The sequence below is a fragment of the Numenius arquata genome, chromosome 13, assembly GCF_964106895.1.
Source record: "Numenius arquata chromosome 13, bNumArq3.hap1.1, whole genome shotgun sequence".
Lineage (NCBI taxonomy): Eukaryota > Metazoa > Chordata > Aves > Charadriiformes > Scolopacidae > Numenius > Numenius arquata.
Window position 1 is genome coordinate 3,680,235 of NC_133588.1, and position 17,637 is coordinate 3,697,871.

The following is a 17,637-nucleotide window of genomic DNA, read 5'->3' on the forward strand; positions in this document are numbered from 1 at the left end:
CATTTTAGACATAATAGACAGACTGAAATATTTTTAATCCCTAAGGACTTAAATTTCACTGAATTTCACTGAATTTTTAGAGTTGGAAGGGACCATAGAGATCATCTAGTCCAACTCCCCTGCTGAAGCAGGATTGCCCAGAGCATGTCAGAGCACGTTACTCAGGACTGCATCCAGGCGGGTCTTGAAATTCACTTGTTCCTTCACTTCTCTTCCTCCTTTTCTCCTTTTACAAAGAAGCAAGGTTTTTTTTAAGACAACAGCAATGTTCAACATGAGCACTGAAATAAAGAGATATCCTCATCCGGAATGTCAATTACTTAAATCATTTCCACTACTGGATTCCGTATTGTATCTACCAATATTGTAAAAGTAAGTTAAAGCCACAGGTGCTCCCACCAGCGCAATCGGAGCATCAAAGGGCTTCAGGCACACGTATTTCAGCATTGCACACTTATTTAGGGACTAGGAGTTAAAAACTCTGCCTCACAGGAGCAAAAAGCCGAGCTCCTACCACGTTCTTTGAGAAGCTGAACAGAGGTCAAACAGCGTGAAGCAGAAGAGCTGAGACACAGCAGTTCCCAAATCAAAAGCTTCTGAGAACAGAAAACAGCTCGAGGACATGCTATCAATTTTGGTGAGCACTGGTAGAAAAAAAAAAGAGAGATGGTGACACCGTATCTGACACTAAGATCCCAAGAATTTCCCAAACCAGCCTCCCTTGTATACAGAAAAGAGCATAAAAGGGTCAGGCACAAGGGATCTTACCTGGAACACTAATGAGAATTTGCACTCTTAATTCTCGTTCACAAATGAAGCAGGAAAGAGGCAGGGAAAAAAAGTCCCCCTTTTGCAGGATAAGTTTAAGGCAGGATCCTGTGAATGGCACTTTCCTTCCTTCCCTGTGAGCGCCTAGAAGGAGGCAGTGCTAAAAAAAAGATCATAGCCTTAATTTGGCTAATTTGGAAATGTCTCCTTTTAAGTAGAGAAATGCTAAGGTTTGATTAACACTAAGTAGTTTGGGTTTTTTCAAAAGAAATCTGAATGCTAACTAGCTGGAGTATAAAATACTCTAAATTGAAGCCAAAATTTAAATTGTGCAAGTCAAAGAGTTTTGGGGTCATAAACGCCTCTGAATGGATACTTGTATGTCCTTCTCCATTTCAAGACTCCAGCCCACCCTATTTTGTGGACAATTTTCCTTAATTCTTTGTATTTATTTCTCAGTGAACAGTGTTCCTAAAATGCTGGGTTAAAAACTGAAATACAACAATCAAAATAATTGCTTATCATTTCTGGCAGGCTGGAACTTTGGGCAATAACGAACAATGTAATTTACTGACACCGCTGGAGTTATAATGCATTTCAACATCCTTCCTCTGTGCATATTGTCAATGTTTTCAAAGACCTATCTCACTTCTAGTACTTAAGTACTAAAAGCTAGAAAAGGGTTTCTGAAAGAACAGTTTTCCTCAAGGAAATGTTAACTAAAACTTGCCTTTGTCAGAGACACCGAACTATCACAAGTCCTTGCTGTATCATAGAATCACAGAATGGTTAGAGTTGGAAGGGACCTTAAAGATGATCCAGTTCCAACCCCCCTGCCCTGGGCAGGGACACCTCCACTAGAGCAGGTTGCTCAAAGCCCCATCCAGCCTGGCCTTGAACCCCTCCAGGGATGGGGCAGCCACAGCTTCTCTGGGCAACTTAGGCCAGGGTCTCACCACTCTCACAGGAAAGAATTTCTTTCTAGTATCTAATCTAAATCTCCCCTCTTTCAGTGTAAAACCGTTCCCCTCATCCTATGGCTCCCCTCCCTGATCAAGAGTCCCTCCCCATAACTATCTTTTAACAGAAGAATTTCATTTTATGAATCATTAGTTAAAAATAATGAAGATTTTCTTACAGTTTAGTTATGGAAAGCTATTATCTTTATTTCCCTTTCTTCTAAACACAACACAGGAACGGGTGCCGCCTGCCTGTACAACACTAGGGCCATTTAGATAAGCCAGGAGATATTTTGTAAACTCCTGTAGCTACGCAAGTGTAATTAGTCTCCTCTGTAGCCACCACCTACAGACGTAAAATCTGAAATGTTGCTCAACTCCAGCAGTGTAAATCCCACACGACACTGATACACCTTATGGTGAAGATAATTATAGGTGTAATAGAACTACTTCAGAAACTGTTGATACAACTGAATGTGACTTTCATATCACAAATAATTTCATATAATGCTGCACTGCAGATCCCTTCGTATTAACCCCGTGCACCAGGATCACCACGGCTCAAACGCAGGCAGTTAAGAAGTGAACATTCATTTTGCTGGTGTCTCAGTACTGTCGTACTGAGCAATAAATAAAAACCAGATTACTAAACAACACGGCAGAAAAAACTTCCTCACAGACAAGATACAACATCTAGGACAGGAATTTGCCTGGGACACCCAATTAATAGTATCATCTAATCATCATACCCAGACAGTTTCAAAAATGTTTGATGGACTGCAAGAAATTAAACACCAATTCTGTGCCTAGATCATCTGTTCCTTGGAAGTAGTTTCACTGAAAAAATAGATGTAGTTATATTTTAATTTACAGGCTGAGAGGACCGGATCGTAAAATGACAAGACATGATTTATCCTTTTTTTTTTTTTTTAAATCTGTGACAATTTTCTAATAGACCTGCTAAAAATAAATTTTAAAAAGTACTACCAGGGATTCTGCAGGACTTCAAAGGAAAAAAGAAACCGGGGAGAACATGAGAACAGAGCATTTTTGTCACCTGTGCAGAGGTTTCGGAAAGCAGCGGCTCTGAAAGGATGCTCAGGATCTGCAGATGAAATCCAGACTGGAAGAAATAAGGGGATACCACTGAATCCTTCACGTGCAGTGACAGGGTAAAACAAGGTGACATCTGATAACCAGGAGACAACTCACGTTCAGGGAAATGTCCGTGCCCTGTAAGAAATACATGAAAAATAGCAATACTAAGTGCTGTGTACGTAATTAAAAGATTTAGTAAACACGTAGAATGTAATGCAGGGTTTTAAAAAGGAAGATTCAGCAGGTACACCCCACTGCCAACACGCTTACCCTGGAACATTAGATGTGTCATTATTTCAAAGTAAGTCAACTTTTGGACCAGACCCTAGACTCTAAACTCCTTGCTAACCGTAACTACTGAAGGGCTGGAGCAGCAGCTTACTTTGTTTGTAAGACAACAGAATTACAGGAAATTGATTCCCAGAAAAACGACAGAAGAGTAAAGCATGGCCTTTGGAGGGGTGTGTGTCTTGTGCACGTGTTACATCCTTGGCTTGAATATTTTTTTTTTTTTTTTAACCTCTTAAGAATAATTTCACATTTAGAGCTTAACACTGAAACTTAACTTTTGCTGCTGAAAGACGTGTTTAATCCTTACACAGAGAGTGTTATTTTCACATACTGAGGCCGAGATCATGGGTAGTCAAAGAATATGTTTAATAAAAAATAATTAAACTTCCATTTGCTCTATAGAACATCATAGAAAGTAATTCAATAAATTACAAATGACTTTTTAAGACGCTTGTTCAACTACAGAAAGCAAATTCAGACTACACAGAACACAACTGGCAAATATTGCAAATGTCCAAAAAAAACCTGGACTAAGACTTGGATCATGAAGCCTGAAACAAGGGATAGAAATACAAGGCAATAACAGCTAAGGTTCTTTTAGTAACTACCAACACACACTTTATCATCACCTTGGATATCCTTTTAACTTCAGTATTAGTGTAATTCTACTGAGGTTTCCTTATAACCCTTAACTTTATACAACCGTATTTGCATATAGTTTAGCTGACAGCGGGATGTTTTTTCCCCTTCTGGTTTAAACTGATTAGAAATAAACCAAATATTTTATGTTCAAGTCTACACCAGCCTTCATTACTTGAAACTGTAATTGCCTTATCACATAGAAAGAATCACTAGAATGGTAACCAAACTCACTTGACCATAATTAGGAAAATACTTTATTTCATAAATCTGATATAAATTAGGTTTTAGCCACAAGATTTAGGATTTGTTTCGTGGGGTAAGGGTGGGAAGTGATGGTATTGTTGACATACTCCATCAGCAAACTAAGTTAATAACTGTTTGTAAAACTTTGGCTATTTCATAGATGCATCCTAGTTAAATAAAAGTGCTATATTACAAAGGGCAAAATATTAAATATGAAATACTTTTTTTCTTTTTCATCATGAAGAATTGCTACCCCCTTCTCTTGGCAGTTTTTAATTTTCACTATTGCTAAGACACTGCATGAAGGGCCAAAAATCAGAATACTATTTGGGAAAATACGTAACCAGCACAATCCAAATGGTACTTGTATAATTGTGTAATTACATGTAATACTGCTTCTAATCATGGGGCTAGTTATTTTGCACATAGAAACTTATATTTCATTGGTAAAGTTCTTGATAAAAAAAACAACACAGTTGTTTTACTGTACAAGCAAGCAACAGAACTATATCAAAATATACAGTTTTTGTTTTTTATTTTTTAAATTTATCCCTTTGTAAAGCTTTTTCAATGACTTCTACTAGTACCTGTACCTATTTTCTCTTAACACTTGCCTATTCTGGGACCGCAGATGATGTAACCAAGGTCAACTGAAGTCTCAGTCAAGTTCAGAACTTCCGTGAATGTGAACCTGGGCCTCAATTTGTGTCAGAGTAATAGCAGCTTAAGAAGGAGGAGGAATCGTATCACAGATCAAATATTAGACAGATTTTATATAGTAAAGGGTTCCAAGGATTTGGACTTAAAACAGATGTCTTATGCCCTGTTACTGTGGTTTCTAGAAATAATTTGTTGTCCTTACTATTCAAAGTGCTTTTTCTTTAGTGGGTAACTCAGCATAATATACGAAGTGATATCCCAATAATGATTTTGGGCAATATTTAACATTTAGTCAGATTTAAATCTGCAGAGAAGTTTAAACTCAAAAGGAGTTCAAAACTATCTATACTTTATTTACCATTATTAACTGGTAACTCCAGGAGGTTTTATGACATAAAACACAAATAGAAATTTACACAAACAAAGCAAACAAACAATTTTTACATGAAGTATGCAGTGTTGAAAGGTCTTTTCAGTGGCACTTTATGACGCTTTGCCTCTTCTGAGTCTTGGGGAAACTACTCCTCATTTTGGGACTTTGAATTCTGCGGAGGGAGCCCAAAACTTTGCAAGGTGTAAACTAAATAGATCTACATGGTGCCAAGTAGCATGAGATAGGACAGTTTTTGCTTTAATTTCCCCTTACTGCTGTCAAAGAGAACAGATGTAATAAGGGGGGAAAAAACCCCAACAGTCGTATCTCAAATAACTCAGATTTTAACATGATATACAGGATGTCTTTAGAAAACAAAACAAAACCTGAAAACAAGTAATAGAAACCAATGTAAACTTCCTAAACTAACTCAGCTGAGGTAACAGGTAGCCAGTTTCATTGGCTGATTGGGAAAAAAATTTATCTTCTTTTAAACACACTTGTACCTGAATTGGAAACAGCAGTGCATCACAACACTAGAGCATTTTCATGTAATTAAAGCAATGGATGGTGATGTAGATTCTACAGCTTTCATGACATTCATTAGCTGCCCAAATTATTGCTGAGTTTTGATCTGTAAATTATAAGTGTCAAGGAGGCTGTAAAACTATATTCAAATTAAATCAATAATATGCATAAAGTATTCTGTGTTCACTGCAAATATATTAAATATACAGCTCTTACTTGAGCATTATTTTCATAAAATTAACCCCCCAACAAAATTATAATGCCTTTTGTTGTAATTTTACACCATTGTGTATTTGATAGTACATACAAGTTCAGAAACTTATGAACTTCAAGAAATATTACATGCAAAACGTCTCTGAAAGCAGTTTGCACTTCTAAACAAATACTGAAATGTTCGGTCAGTAAATCATTGATGCACTCAACACTGGGTTATTTACAATGAAATAATTAAAGAATAAATTCAAAATCAGTTTTATAATTTAAGTGCAGAGTCTGGGGTCAGTCTTCATCGCTAGAATCCGAATCCTCAGATGAAGACGATGTACTGTCAGATCCAGATGAAGCATCTGCTTTCTCTGAACCCTCATCTGTGCTGTTTTCGTTGTGAGAGCTTGGCTCTGTTCCCCCTTTGTCTTCCTGATCTCTAACCCGAGAATTTTCCTCCTTTTCTTCTGTGGGCTTGGCTGAGCCCGTGTCATTGCTTTCACTGTTCTGTACATCAAAAATATTAGACTGAGACAAAGCTGGGATATGAAGATTAAGGCCTGGAGTGAGAAGCATCCCTGGGTAAAGTATGTTGGACAAAAGTAATGGGTTAAGAGAGAGAGGATTGGCAGCTGCAGCAGCAGAGGATGTTGAAGGAGAACTTGAAACAGAGTTTTCACCACCAGTATCCGTATTTTGGTCTTCTGTCCTTTCTTTCTTTATATCTGCCTCCTTCGAATCGCTTCCCTTTTTTTCCTCTGAAATAGATTCTGTAGACTTTGTCAGAAGTCCTCCCATGCCCAGCAGGTTTGGTAATCCAGCCATCCCCGAGAGCAGCATGGGGAACATGGCAGCCACGTTCTTGGCTTCTCCTCCGGCAGCGAGGCCGGCCGGCATCCCCATCAGCCCCGCCGTCACCTGCAGCGACTGCAAGCTTTGCAGGTTCTGCTGTAAGGCCTGGAGGCTGGGCAGGTCCACTCCTGGAAGCAGCCCGTTGGCAAGCAGGGGGTTCACCGACACGCTGGCGGCGCTGGCGGCTGCTGCAGCTGCCGTTGCCTTGGCCATCTCGCTCTTGGGGCGCCTTCCTCTCCGGCTGACTTCTTCCCGCACAACGGGCCCCGTGAGGATACGGTCAAACATACCTTCCGGGAGAAACCCCTGCAAGAGATACAGCGGGTGTTTTTAGTATTTTGAGGAAAGTAAAAGCAAACAAAAGACCCAAGGGCACAGTACCAGTGTCAGAGGTTACTCTGGTGTGCCAGCAGAGCTGCCTGACCTCCAGACAGCTCACGGGCATCCGTGGTGACTCTGGGCTATCACGTCCCAAACGTCTAAAGGCCAATTTCCACAGGTTATCTTCTCAGACCCTCTGCTAACTCATCCTTTGAGGTTTGTTTGCAGATCAAGCCAAATATAGCTAATTATAGGAGCAATCTCTATTTAGGATCTAGAACAGCATTGTTTTGCAGTATTACCACATTCCAGTAATTTGACAGTTTAATTAAAAAAAAAATAAATAGTTACCCAAAGTTAAATATAAACGTGTGACTGCATACAGACCAACAATCTCCAAGCCCTTTTTGTTACTGTCTAACGTCCTCATATTTCACCTCACCTATAAACTTAACAATAAAGACTCAAGTTCAATTAAAATGAAATTCAGAGCACTTCTTTTTTGAGCTTGCACATTATTACTTCACCTCTCTAAGCCCTCCTTACAACGGGAACTAGTACTATTCTCCTTGAAATGCGTGGACTTGAAAATTCCTCTTAAAAATGGCAATCATAAGATCAACTATCACTCACCTCCACACTACAATAGCCTTTTCCCCCCCTCCAGCAAATAACTCTAATTTAAACTAGCCTAATAAAACTAGAGGAATTCAGAACTCATGCTCTATTCTTCTGTCCTGTGCATCACTCTAAATTCTAGAAGTAATTCTGCTGTTACTTATACCTTTATTCACTGCAGTCTAATTCTGTTCCTAGTTACCTATTTTTCTACCAGAATGCCCCACAAGGAGACTGGAGAGACTAGCATTTAGAATTTCACAGAAAGATTACAAGCTCTGTTGATAGTGAACTAGAAAAAAAAAATTAACCTGGTAATTTCTTTGCCAGAGGCTGAAGGTGTAAGGTAAATAGAATACAATTCTGACAAGTTATAGTAGGTGAGGAAACAGACTTCACAAAAATATTGACAAAACCATCCTTACTTCTGTTGGACACATGGAACGGAAGAGTAGTTACCCAGAAACCATTCTTTATTATACAACACAAAATGTGTTCTTATCTTCAAGGCAAACGGGGAACAAACTCGGAACCATACACCATACTCGAACCAGTGACGCTTCGAAGGAAAGAGAGACCAGCTACATAATATTTCCTGCTGGTTTGTTGGAACTGTGGACAAAGTCTATCAAAAAACGTTCCTCTTTTAAGTTTAATCAACTACAAACCTCAAACAAAACCAAACCTCAAACTCTGCTGAATGCATCTTGCTACTAGTAAGAAGCTGGCTGAAGACTACTATGGGATGTAGTTCTCTCATCGCTGACTTTGCTGGTAATCCATACAGAAGGAATACAGGGGGCAACACTGAGCTTACAGTGCAGACCTACTCCCAAGAATATACTAATATATTAAACCTTGTTCCCTCCAATGGCATCTCAACGTTAGTTTTTAGCTAAAACCAAAACCTCTAAGAAATAGAAAATAGAAATTTTAAGTAATAGAAAATAGCTATAGTAATACTTGATTTACATTTTGATTGCAGGTAGTAATTTCACAAAGGTGCACACTGAAAGCAAATTAATTAAAAAATAAAATAAAGACTTAAAATTTTATTTATGTTCCTCACTGTAACTTGAAGTATTCTGTGGGCTAACACCTTTCTTCCTAAAAACCTTCAAGGCTACACTTACGAGATAAAAAAGTCACAGTATTGTAGCACCTTCAACCAAATCTCTAATTTGGGGTTGCCAACCACTGTCCCTCCCTCCCTCCTACTCACAGCTGTGCCACCAAACCAGGTTAGAGAACTGAGCTGAGGGAATAAAAGCCAACATTGACTCAAATTCCACGTTTAATGTAACACCAAAAACGAAAAGCATGCCTTTTGGCATGCCATTTTTTTCCCCGTTTGCCTTGTTTGTTTTTACGATACATTTCATATCACGGTTATCTTATTCTGCAGATACTCACAGACTGTTTTACAACTTCTCCCCATTCAGGAGCCACTCCATACTCCGGATTTTCTTTCAAGAACCTGCATAAATCCTTCAGAGGGGGAGCAAACGCACCCCCCACCTGAGAAGCAGAAGACACAAGTCAGGAAATACTTCTCATTCAATAAGAAAAAGGCAACGTTCATACCTGACACGGTTTCAGTTTTGCCTTTCATATAAAGCAATGCAGATAAAGTCTGACTTTAAATTATCAATGAGTACGATACAGTTTTTGACTGATACCTGGCAGTGCATGTGAGATATTCTTGATGTGTTCCAAATCTACTAAACCCAAACTCGCCTATTAAACTCATACTTTGCAACTTGACATTCCTACTTATGTTTAATACGAGAGTTTATTTAGATATGCAATGAATGGAAATGCAACCACATCAATAGACAACAGTAACGGTCCAAGTATTAACAAGAAGATTGTAATTACAATCTCGTTAAGCTTTCCCTTTATCCAATAAATCAGTCCTATCCAATACATCCTATTCTATCATTTCAGTCAACTTCTAAAATCACTTCTATTAGAAGACTCTGCTTCTCTTGTGAAATAATTTCTTGTATTTTTTTTTTCACGCGACAAAGGCCAAGTTAAGATTGCTAGACAGCATGTCCTAATAAAATCACATAAGCAGGAAAACAGTCTTTCAAATTAATCACAAGTATTATTCAGATCCAGAAAGAAAGAAAAAGTGGTAGAAAGAAAAAAGGAAAAAGAATTCCAGTTTCTGCTCAGCTTTGTCTATAAATTGCAACTTAAACTCCCATTTTCTAGGCTACTTTTGGTCCCCTCTCCCTCTGCTACTAAGTATTTAACTGAACTAAAACAGAAAATGAGACAAAATGAGAAGCTGAGGACAGGTTATAAATTGGAAAATTGAGGTTAAAGTAACAGAACAGAGTCTCAACTATGGTGTGGAAATTTTTAAGTCAAAAAAAGCCATCAGGAAAACACAGGCTTTTACAGCAATCACAGATCAGACCCCTCACTCCTTGATCATCAACTTGGCAAAGATTCCTCAGGGCACAGCTTACAGTGAGCAGCCAAGGCTGAATGTTTTTCGAGACTAGCAGCCACACAGGTTCCTCTTTAGAGCTGCTGTCTCAATGCACTGGAGAGATTCAAGACTCTCAAATTCTGCCTCACTCTCCTCTACAGATACAAAAAGCTTCTGACCTTAATATAGCAGCAGGATAATCCCTGCTTTCCTCTCAAGCGGTCTCTAACAAAAAGAAAAGCTGGCAGTTATCACAAGACTCCACACCTTGATGCAAAGACTCCAAGGTTCCCACTGGACTGCTGCTCTGGTTCTACCCTGACACTCACAGACACCAGCCCACACATCTGTCCACACGTGTTCAATAAACTACACTAATGTTCGGCACGCTTTTCTCGAATATTGCCTTTCAGCCTTCCCCAAAGCCTATTCAAATGCATTATCCCTTTTCCCAAACTTTGATCACCTGTCCAAAAGCTTGACTTCAACCCCTGGTCTCCCATCTTCCACTGCCAGGATTTTACACAAGAATTCCCCTTCTACTTTTGTTCCCCTGTTACACTACTGCTTAACCTAGCAATATGATTTACAACGGATACGAACTAATGAACCATAAAGGTCAAATGCCAGAGAGAACTGAAAAAAGAAAAAACCAACATAATCCAAGTACCCAGGATTAAAGCAATTCCAACAGACAAGTTTCCATGCAGGACACACTACTAATGTAATTTTAAACATGTCAACAGTCGTAACAAGAAGATGTACACAAAGTTTAAAACTTGTGTGAAAGTTGGTACTTTGATCAGAACAACATCTATTTCAGCGGCCATGCCTCTGTATTAGTCAGTGGCGCAAATATTGCCATATAGTGTTCAATCCTACCCGAACCTAAACCACAGGGTAATAAGCTTCATAGTTGGAAAACGCTTACTAGAAGATTGTCACCGACTTCCTTGCTCTGTGCCAAAACCTTCAAACAAAAGCCTTTCATTTGTACACAGTGTTTCAGCGAGTGTAATGTCAGAGGTTCTACATTTCAGGTAACTTTTCACTCGGGGAACAGAAGAACGGGAACAGAAACACGAATACCTTTCTCGCATTTCTTCTGTTTATGAGCTGAACACGTTCTTCACCAGTCAAACTATTAACGTCCAGTTTATTAGGGTTTCGACAACGGTGCCTTTTCTGTTTGGGCCTCCCATCGTGCAGCTGCATCCTCTGTTATAAAGCAATTTAAAAGCCAATTATCTTTCTGATGTAACTTCTAAAAATGGTAAGATGTCTGCGCATTCTCTTGATTCGGGCACTCATTTGAAGTCATCTTCGATTTCAGAAGTATTTTAGTAACAATACTAATTTACTAATCCCCATCATAATAAGCAGTCCGGTAGACAACACTAAGTCCTCTCTCTGATGCCTCTACCCACTGCTTTGTTTTAATAATTTTTCAGTTTTCAACAGAGCTTTAGCTGTGAGGAATGTCGCTACTGTTTTGTATTATAACATCTTTAGGGAGAGGTAAGGTTGTTATTCCGGGCGTCATAAATGAGATTTTCTCACGTTCTGTTCAACATTAACAAATCTCAAATTCAGAGGTAAAACGAGAACATCATACCCCCAACAAACATCACTGCCACAGCACTGCAACGTGGGTATGAGATACATCCCACACGACAGTCTTTCATCCTCTCGCACATCACTAAATACGCTGTCACACACTTTCAGCTCCCATCATCCGTATCACGGTAATAGGAGTTTTCTTATCTTAGATTGTCTAATTTCACTTAGGATTAGAAAAACTAAGATCAAATGTCTTTGTTTAATATTGCTTTTCTTAGCAACTACATTTATGAGGGAAAAGCAAGTCTGCTCAAGAGCCTTGAGATTATATAAAAAGAATTACAAAAATGTAAAAAGAATTACAAAACAAGACCTCAAATTATGTAAAAAGAAACAGATGTTTTCCTTTTCCTAAACAAAATAGAAGAACAGGGAAAGAATAATTCCATGTAACATGGAATACAAATTCAAATACGTTTTATGAGAAACGTTTTACTGTTTAGCTGAAACGAATACTCACAGGAATACAAGCTCCTGAATCCTCAACGTATCCAGGATGTTCTTTAAGCCACCTTTCTAAATCTTTTCTTTTGGGGGCATCATCACCTGCAAGCCTCGTTCCATCTTTTAGGTTAATAACAGGAACTGGAGACTCTGCATCGAGCATGCCTTGGGACTGTGTGTATGTGAGCGCTGGGTTCATTCCTGCAGCAGCTTGACAGGAGTTGATACCTGGATTAACCTGGAGAAATTAAAAATGTTTGACTAAATTCTCCATAGAAAACAAACCATCACAATGGGTCCATGTATGATACAATGAGAGCTGCAGTCCTGCAGATCATTACACACACACTCAAGGACCCAGTGACATCACTTACCGCCCTTTATCTCACTGTACAATCGGGTCCTGTAACACGTTACAGGAAAGGGTGACAGACAGTGTTGCCAGGTAAATATCAAGTTTTTAATAATAGATTGTTATTTACAGTTCATCGAAACTAGAATTAAACTTACTTTTCCAAAATAGTTATCAATAATGAATATATCTAATATTTAGTAAAGCTCTACAACTTCTCATTTGTGTAGTTATACGCTGCCAGCGAACAATTTCAGAAAAAAAACCCCAACCCAACAGGTTTAAGTAATAAAGTTTTTGTTGTATGTTGACAGCTGGTTATGCTCAGTTAAGGAATTAACAGTAATTTGGACCTCATTTTTGGGTATAAAATCAAGTTTACTTACATGATTAGGCTGTTTATTTCTATTTATAAAGAGGACATCAACTCCTTCCACATTCTTCCTTCTTCCTCTTCTCTTTTTGACTACAGGCTGACTGTCAACTATGACTCCGTTGGCACTGGCTGTTAAGTGACTGGAAGTACCTAATTAATGATGCAATAAAATTAGCGTCAGACGCTTGAGCTGTTTATAACAAGAACCACGTCTGAATAAAAAAAGGAAATAAAATTACTTGTAACTGTGCAAGTGCATAAAATTTATACATGTAATATCTAACAGAAATGGCCTATTGTTTTATGACTGTTTAAAACACTATTAATATCAAGCTCTGAAAAGCCACTGTAACTATGAAAGTTTCCTTTTACTGTCCCCCACCCCCTCTAAATCCATCTGTACAGGGAGGAGAGCTGTTAAAAACTGCTGACTTCACACACACTCAGAGGCAGACAGCCCTAAACAAATGTTTATAACAAGACCTTAATGGTATGTCGCAAAAGAAAAAGAAAGTACAAAATGCAAGTGAAGGGTAGTATTTTTTTTTTTTAAAGGAAATGTTCTCCTGCACACCTGTATGACAGCTCAATGAACTGCAGCCATTTAATCAGAAGCTGCCCTAAATCAGGCACCCAATTCTAGTAATTTCAAATATTTTAATCCAAATTGTAACTGCTTACTTTGGGCTCGTTTTTACTTGTCAGTGTACACCTACCAATATTTTTTCATGAAAATCAGCTGTAATTTTTTGGCTACAAGCCAAAAATTGGTTCTAAATTGGTTCCACTGTCTCTTTACACGAGACACAGGAAAGAACATGCAAAGTGCAAACTGACACAGGCATAAATCTGAGACTCTTCCTCTTTATTTACAAAGTAGCCCCAACAAGTTCTGATTTAAACTGACAGAGCAGTCAGAGCAGAGCGATGCACTTTTTAATTATTAAAATCTTCTTGTGGGGGTGTTTCTAATGTATAATTGCATCCTTCTATTAAATGAATGTTACAATAACTGACTCTGTGAGAAAATATTCACATGGTCCAACCTCAGGCCTCAACTTCGGTGCCCAGAGCATGCCTCCAAGACTGCAGTTTAGAAGCAGCAACATTTCAAACATCTCTCTCCACACGGAGATCAACAGAAGAACCCAGAAGATAAGATTTAACACTAACCCCTATGCCCTCTGACATTTTACGTACCTGATTCGGGAAGCGATTTTGGGAAGTTGACAAGGCTGGTTTCTGAAGCGCTCTGGAGTTCACGTAGCCGAGCCAGGTATTGCTGCTGTCCCAATGCACCTTCCTCGCTTTCAAATGGCCTTTTCTGAGACAGTCCCTGCTTCTGAAAAGTCAATTTCAAACCACCTTCCTGTTAAATAAATGCCAGGGTTAGAAGAGCTTCTTCTGAAGCAGAAATGACTACTTCATAATCAGGATTCTCACATACGAAGTTACTCCAGAAGAGTTGAGGAAGAACGAAAACATTGTATGAGGCCTTAAACCAAGCCTTGCTTCTCCTCAATGTAAAAAACAAATCTGAACAGAGATTGCATGGAATTGTTTCTATGAATATAAATTTTAAGTTATCTACTATCTCAATCGAAAAATCCAGACACTGAGCAGCTGTCTACCTCCCTGATCCAGTCCTAAAGAAACGCCAAACCCAATTACAAGAGGGAATTTTGATACATGTTTATGTGCTACCAAGAGATCCCAAACTGCCTGCGTTTAAACTGGGATACTGACCTATAACCCTCTAAAAGGCCACGAAGCGCTTGCTGGCTAGGACATGCTGAAATGTTTATAAAAAGCCAAACAACAGAAATACCTTTTTTTACCACCCAGATTTCTTAAAAACAGCATCAAACAGGCTGTCTAAGGAAGCACCAGAATGGCAAAATTTCAACTCAGAGAAATAACAATGATTCCTTCTAGTGGCTTATGCAAATAAATAATAATTAAAAAAAAAGCTTCAAACCCCCCCAAAAAACAAAGCCCAAACCCAAACACTCAATGCCCGGAAGCAGCAGACCCAAATACCCACAAACAAGTGTGTGAAGGAAGTGAGAGTGAGAGCAGGCAGCCACTTGCAGGTAAAGCATGCCGCACACCGCAATCGCAATCAGGTCCTAGGGCAATAAAAATAAACATACGTCATTGATTTTCACTGTAAACTCCTTTTCTCGTACATGCTTCTTCACCTTTGACATCTGTGGCGATTGATCGTATTCTTCTTTAACGGCTGGGAGAGGGGGTGTTGGTGCGCTGGGCTCACTGTACTCCACAGCCGCACCGGGGCTGTCCAGGAGTTTGGTTGTGTAGAAAGATGCCACCGTGTTGCTGTCATAGCTCCTTCGGGCCGAAGGCCACTTCCCTTTCAGCACTGTTTGACAAATACTGTCAAGTCGATTAATCATAACTCGATCCTAAAGAAACAGGGGAAAGTACTTCTGTAAGAGTAATGCCTACCAACACCGTACACATTAGATTTACGTATTATCTTCTAACCGCAAAATCACCGGAATTAAAGATTTTTAAGTTCCTGGATTCACTGCAAAAGTTTGTGAAAGCCACTTTTGGACTTATTTTCACCACCTGTAAAAAAACATGCAACCTGACATTAGGAAGAAATTTTTTCCTGTGAGGGTGGTGAGGCACTGGAACAGGTTGCCCAGGGAAGCTGTGGCTGCCCCATCCCTGGAGGGGTTCAAGGCCAGGCTGGATGGGGCTTTGAGCAACCTGCTCTGGTGGGAGGTGTCCCTGCCCAGGGCAGGGGGGTTGGAACTCGATGATCTTTAAGGTCCCTTCCAACTCGAACCATTCTGTGATTCTATGATTCTATACAGGGCCTGCAAATATTTGAAACACATTCTCTCACTGATTTTTAAGGAAAGGTAGGGTAACAACTGAAGGGGTATTTGTAGGTCTGGCTTTGTCTCATTGGTAGCAGGGTCTCAGCCAGGGTGAGGAGCACCGTAGCTTATCTGGCAAATAGCATTTACAAAACGGATGTCTCATTTTAGCTTTTGAAACTGTATTATTCCTCCTTCACGTCCTTTAGACACCAAAGACAGCCCTGACTTCACACACCTGCACAACACGCAGGTCTCAAGGCCCAATAAAGCCAAGTATGTGCAGACTCCAGAAACTACCAAGTTTTTCTGATGATTTCAGAGCTCAGTTATTTGTGAAATAAAAAATGTGAAAGCTAAAATTACCTGTTCTGAAGCAAACGCTTTTTGCCAGGTTCAAGACCCTCCCCTGTATTTGCAAAACCTCTGGTTTTGTACACTCTGAAGGCCACTTTTCCCTGTCTGCCAAGCCCCCGTGACATGATGTTATTAAGGGCACAGAATCTAGTTGGAGGTCTGTCATAAGTGGAGTCCCCCAGGGGTCAGTACTGGGTCTAGTCCTCTTCAACATATTCATCAATGACCTGGATGAGGGGATGGAGTGTACCCTCAGCACGTTTCCTGACAATACAAAACTGGGAGGGGTGGCTGACACACCAGAAGGCTGTGCTGTCACACAGCGAGACCTGGACAGGCTGGAGAGTTGGGCAGAGAGGAACCTGATGAAATTCAACAAGGGCAAGTGTAGGGTGCTGCATCTGGGGAGAAGTAACCCCCTGCACCAGGACAGGTTGGGGGCTGACCTGCTGGAGAGCAGCTCTGAGGAAAAAGACCTGGGAGTCCTGGTGGACAACAGGATGACCATGAGCTGACAATGTGCCCTTGTGGCCAAGAATGGCATCCTGGGGTGCATCAGGAAGAGTGTGGCCAGCAGGTGGAGGGAGGTCATCCTCCCCCTCTACTCTGCCCTGGGGAGGCCCCAGCTGGAGCACTGTGTCCAGTTCTGGGCTCCCCAGTTCAAGAAGGACAGGGAACTGCTGGAGAGGGTACAGCAGAGGGCTACAAAGATGATTAGGGGCCTGGAGCATCTCCCTTATGAGGAAAGGCTGAGGGTCTTTTTAGTCTGGAGAAAAGAAAACTGAGGTGGGATCTGATCAACGCCTATAAATACTTAAAGGGTAGGTGTCAGGAGGACGGGTCCAGTCTTTTTTTCAGTGGTGCCCAGTGACAGGACAAGAGGAAATGGGCACAAACTTGAATGTAAGAAGTTTCATCTAAACATGAGGAGGAACTTCTTTCCTGTGAGGGTGGCAGAGCCTTGGAAGAGGCTGCCCAGAGAGGTGGTGGAGTCTCCTTCTCTGGAGACATGCCAAACCCCAAACGGACATGTTCCTGTGCAACCTGCTCTGGCAGGAGGGTTGGACTAGATGATCTCCAGAGGTCCCTTCCAACCCCATATCATTCTGTGAAGGTTATGCTCCTCTTCTCAAAACGAATGTTCAAAAAGTATGAAAAGCAGTATTTACATTTAAAATGCATCTTCCAGGAGCAAACATAACAACAGCTAAAAGCTCTTGAGGTTCAGATCCTACATCTCTTTCCCCCGTTTCATCACCCATTTTGTCTCCTGCGTTGCCTTCTTTTTCAGACTTTTCTCAACTGCTTGACCTTGACTTTTCCTTCACGGCCAGCTTGTGATCTGGCTCTGAATTTCAAGCTGATTTTTAACTCATGCCTGTTCCACGGAAGGAGATTTTGAAATTATATTTGTTTTGTTTTTTAAATTAAAATGCCACTGTGGTTTTTTTGTTTGTTTTAATAGAGCACATGCCTAGCAACACACTAAACATGCTAAAATTTCTTTAGAACTATTGAAGAATATAAGCATCAAAAAAATCTGTCACAAAAGTTACCTTCACATGGGCTTTCCTACACTTAAAAAAAACCACAATTATAAAAGAAAGTAGATCTTTTCAGACCCAGAAACTAAGTC

At 40.0% G+C, this 17,637-nt stretch overlaps 1 protein-coding gene across 5 annotated transcripts in view; it reads right to left on the bottom strand.

Annotated features, from left to right (window-relative positions):
- Positions 1-6,060: 6,060 nt before the first annotated feature.
- Positions 6,061-17,637, bottom strand: part of CHD9 (chromodomain helicase DNA binding protein 9) — an 81,144-nt gene continuing 69,567 nt past the window's right edge. For 3 of the 5 annotated variants that reach the window (XM_074157853.1, XM_074157852.1, XM_074157855.1), the window contains exons 32-38: positions 14,946-15,218; positions 13,993-14,161; positions 12,803-12,942; positions 12,081-12,302; positions 11,090-11,218; positions 8,971-9,075; positions 6,061-6,924 (exon numbers count right to left, since the gene is read on the bottom strand). In XM_074157853.1, the coding sequence (XP_074013954.1) occupies positions 6,061-6,924; positions 8,971-9,075; positions 11,090-11,218; positions 12,081-12,302; positions 12,803-12,942; positions 13,993-14,161; positions 14,946-15,218 (1,902 nt within the window). The remainder of the gene's footprint in view (positions 6,925-8,970; positions 9,076-11,089; positions 11,219-12,080; positions 12,303-12,802; positions 12,943-13,992; positions 14,162-14,945; positions 15,219-17,637) is intronic. The other 2 variants (XM_074157854.1, XM_074157856.1) reach the window with 1 other exon arrangement.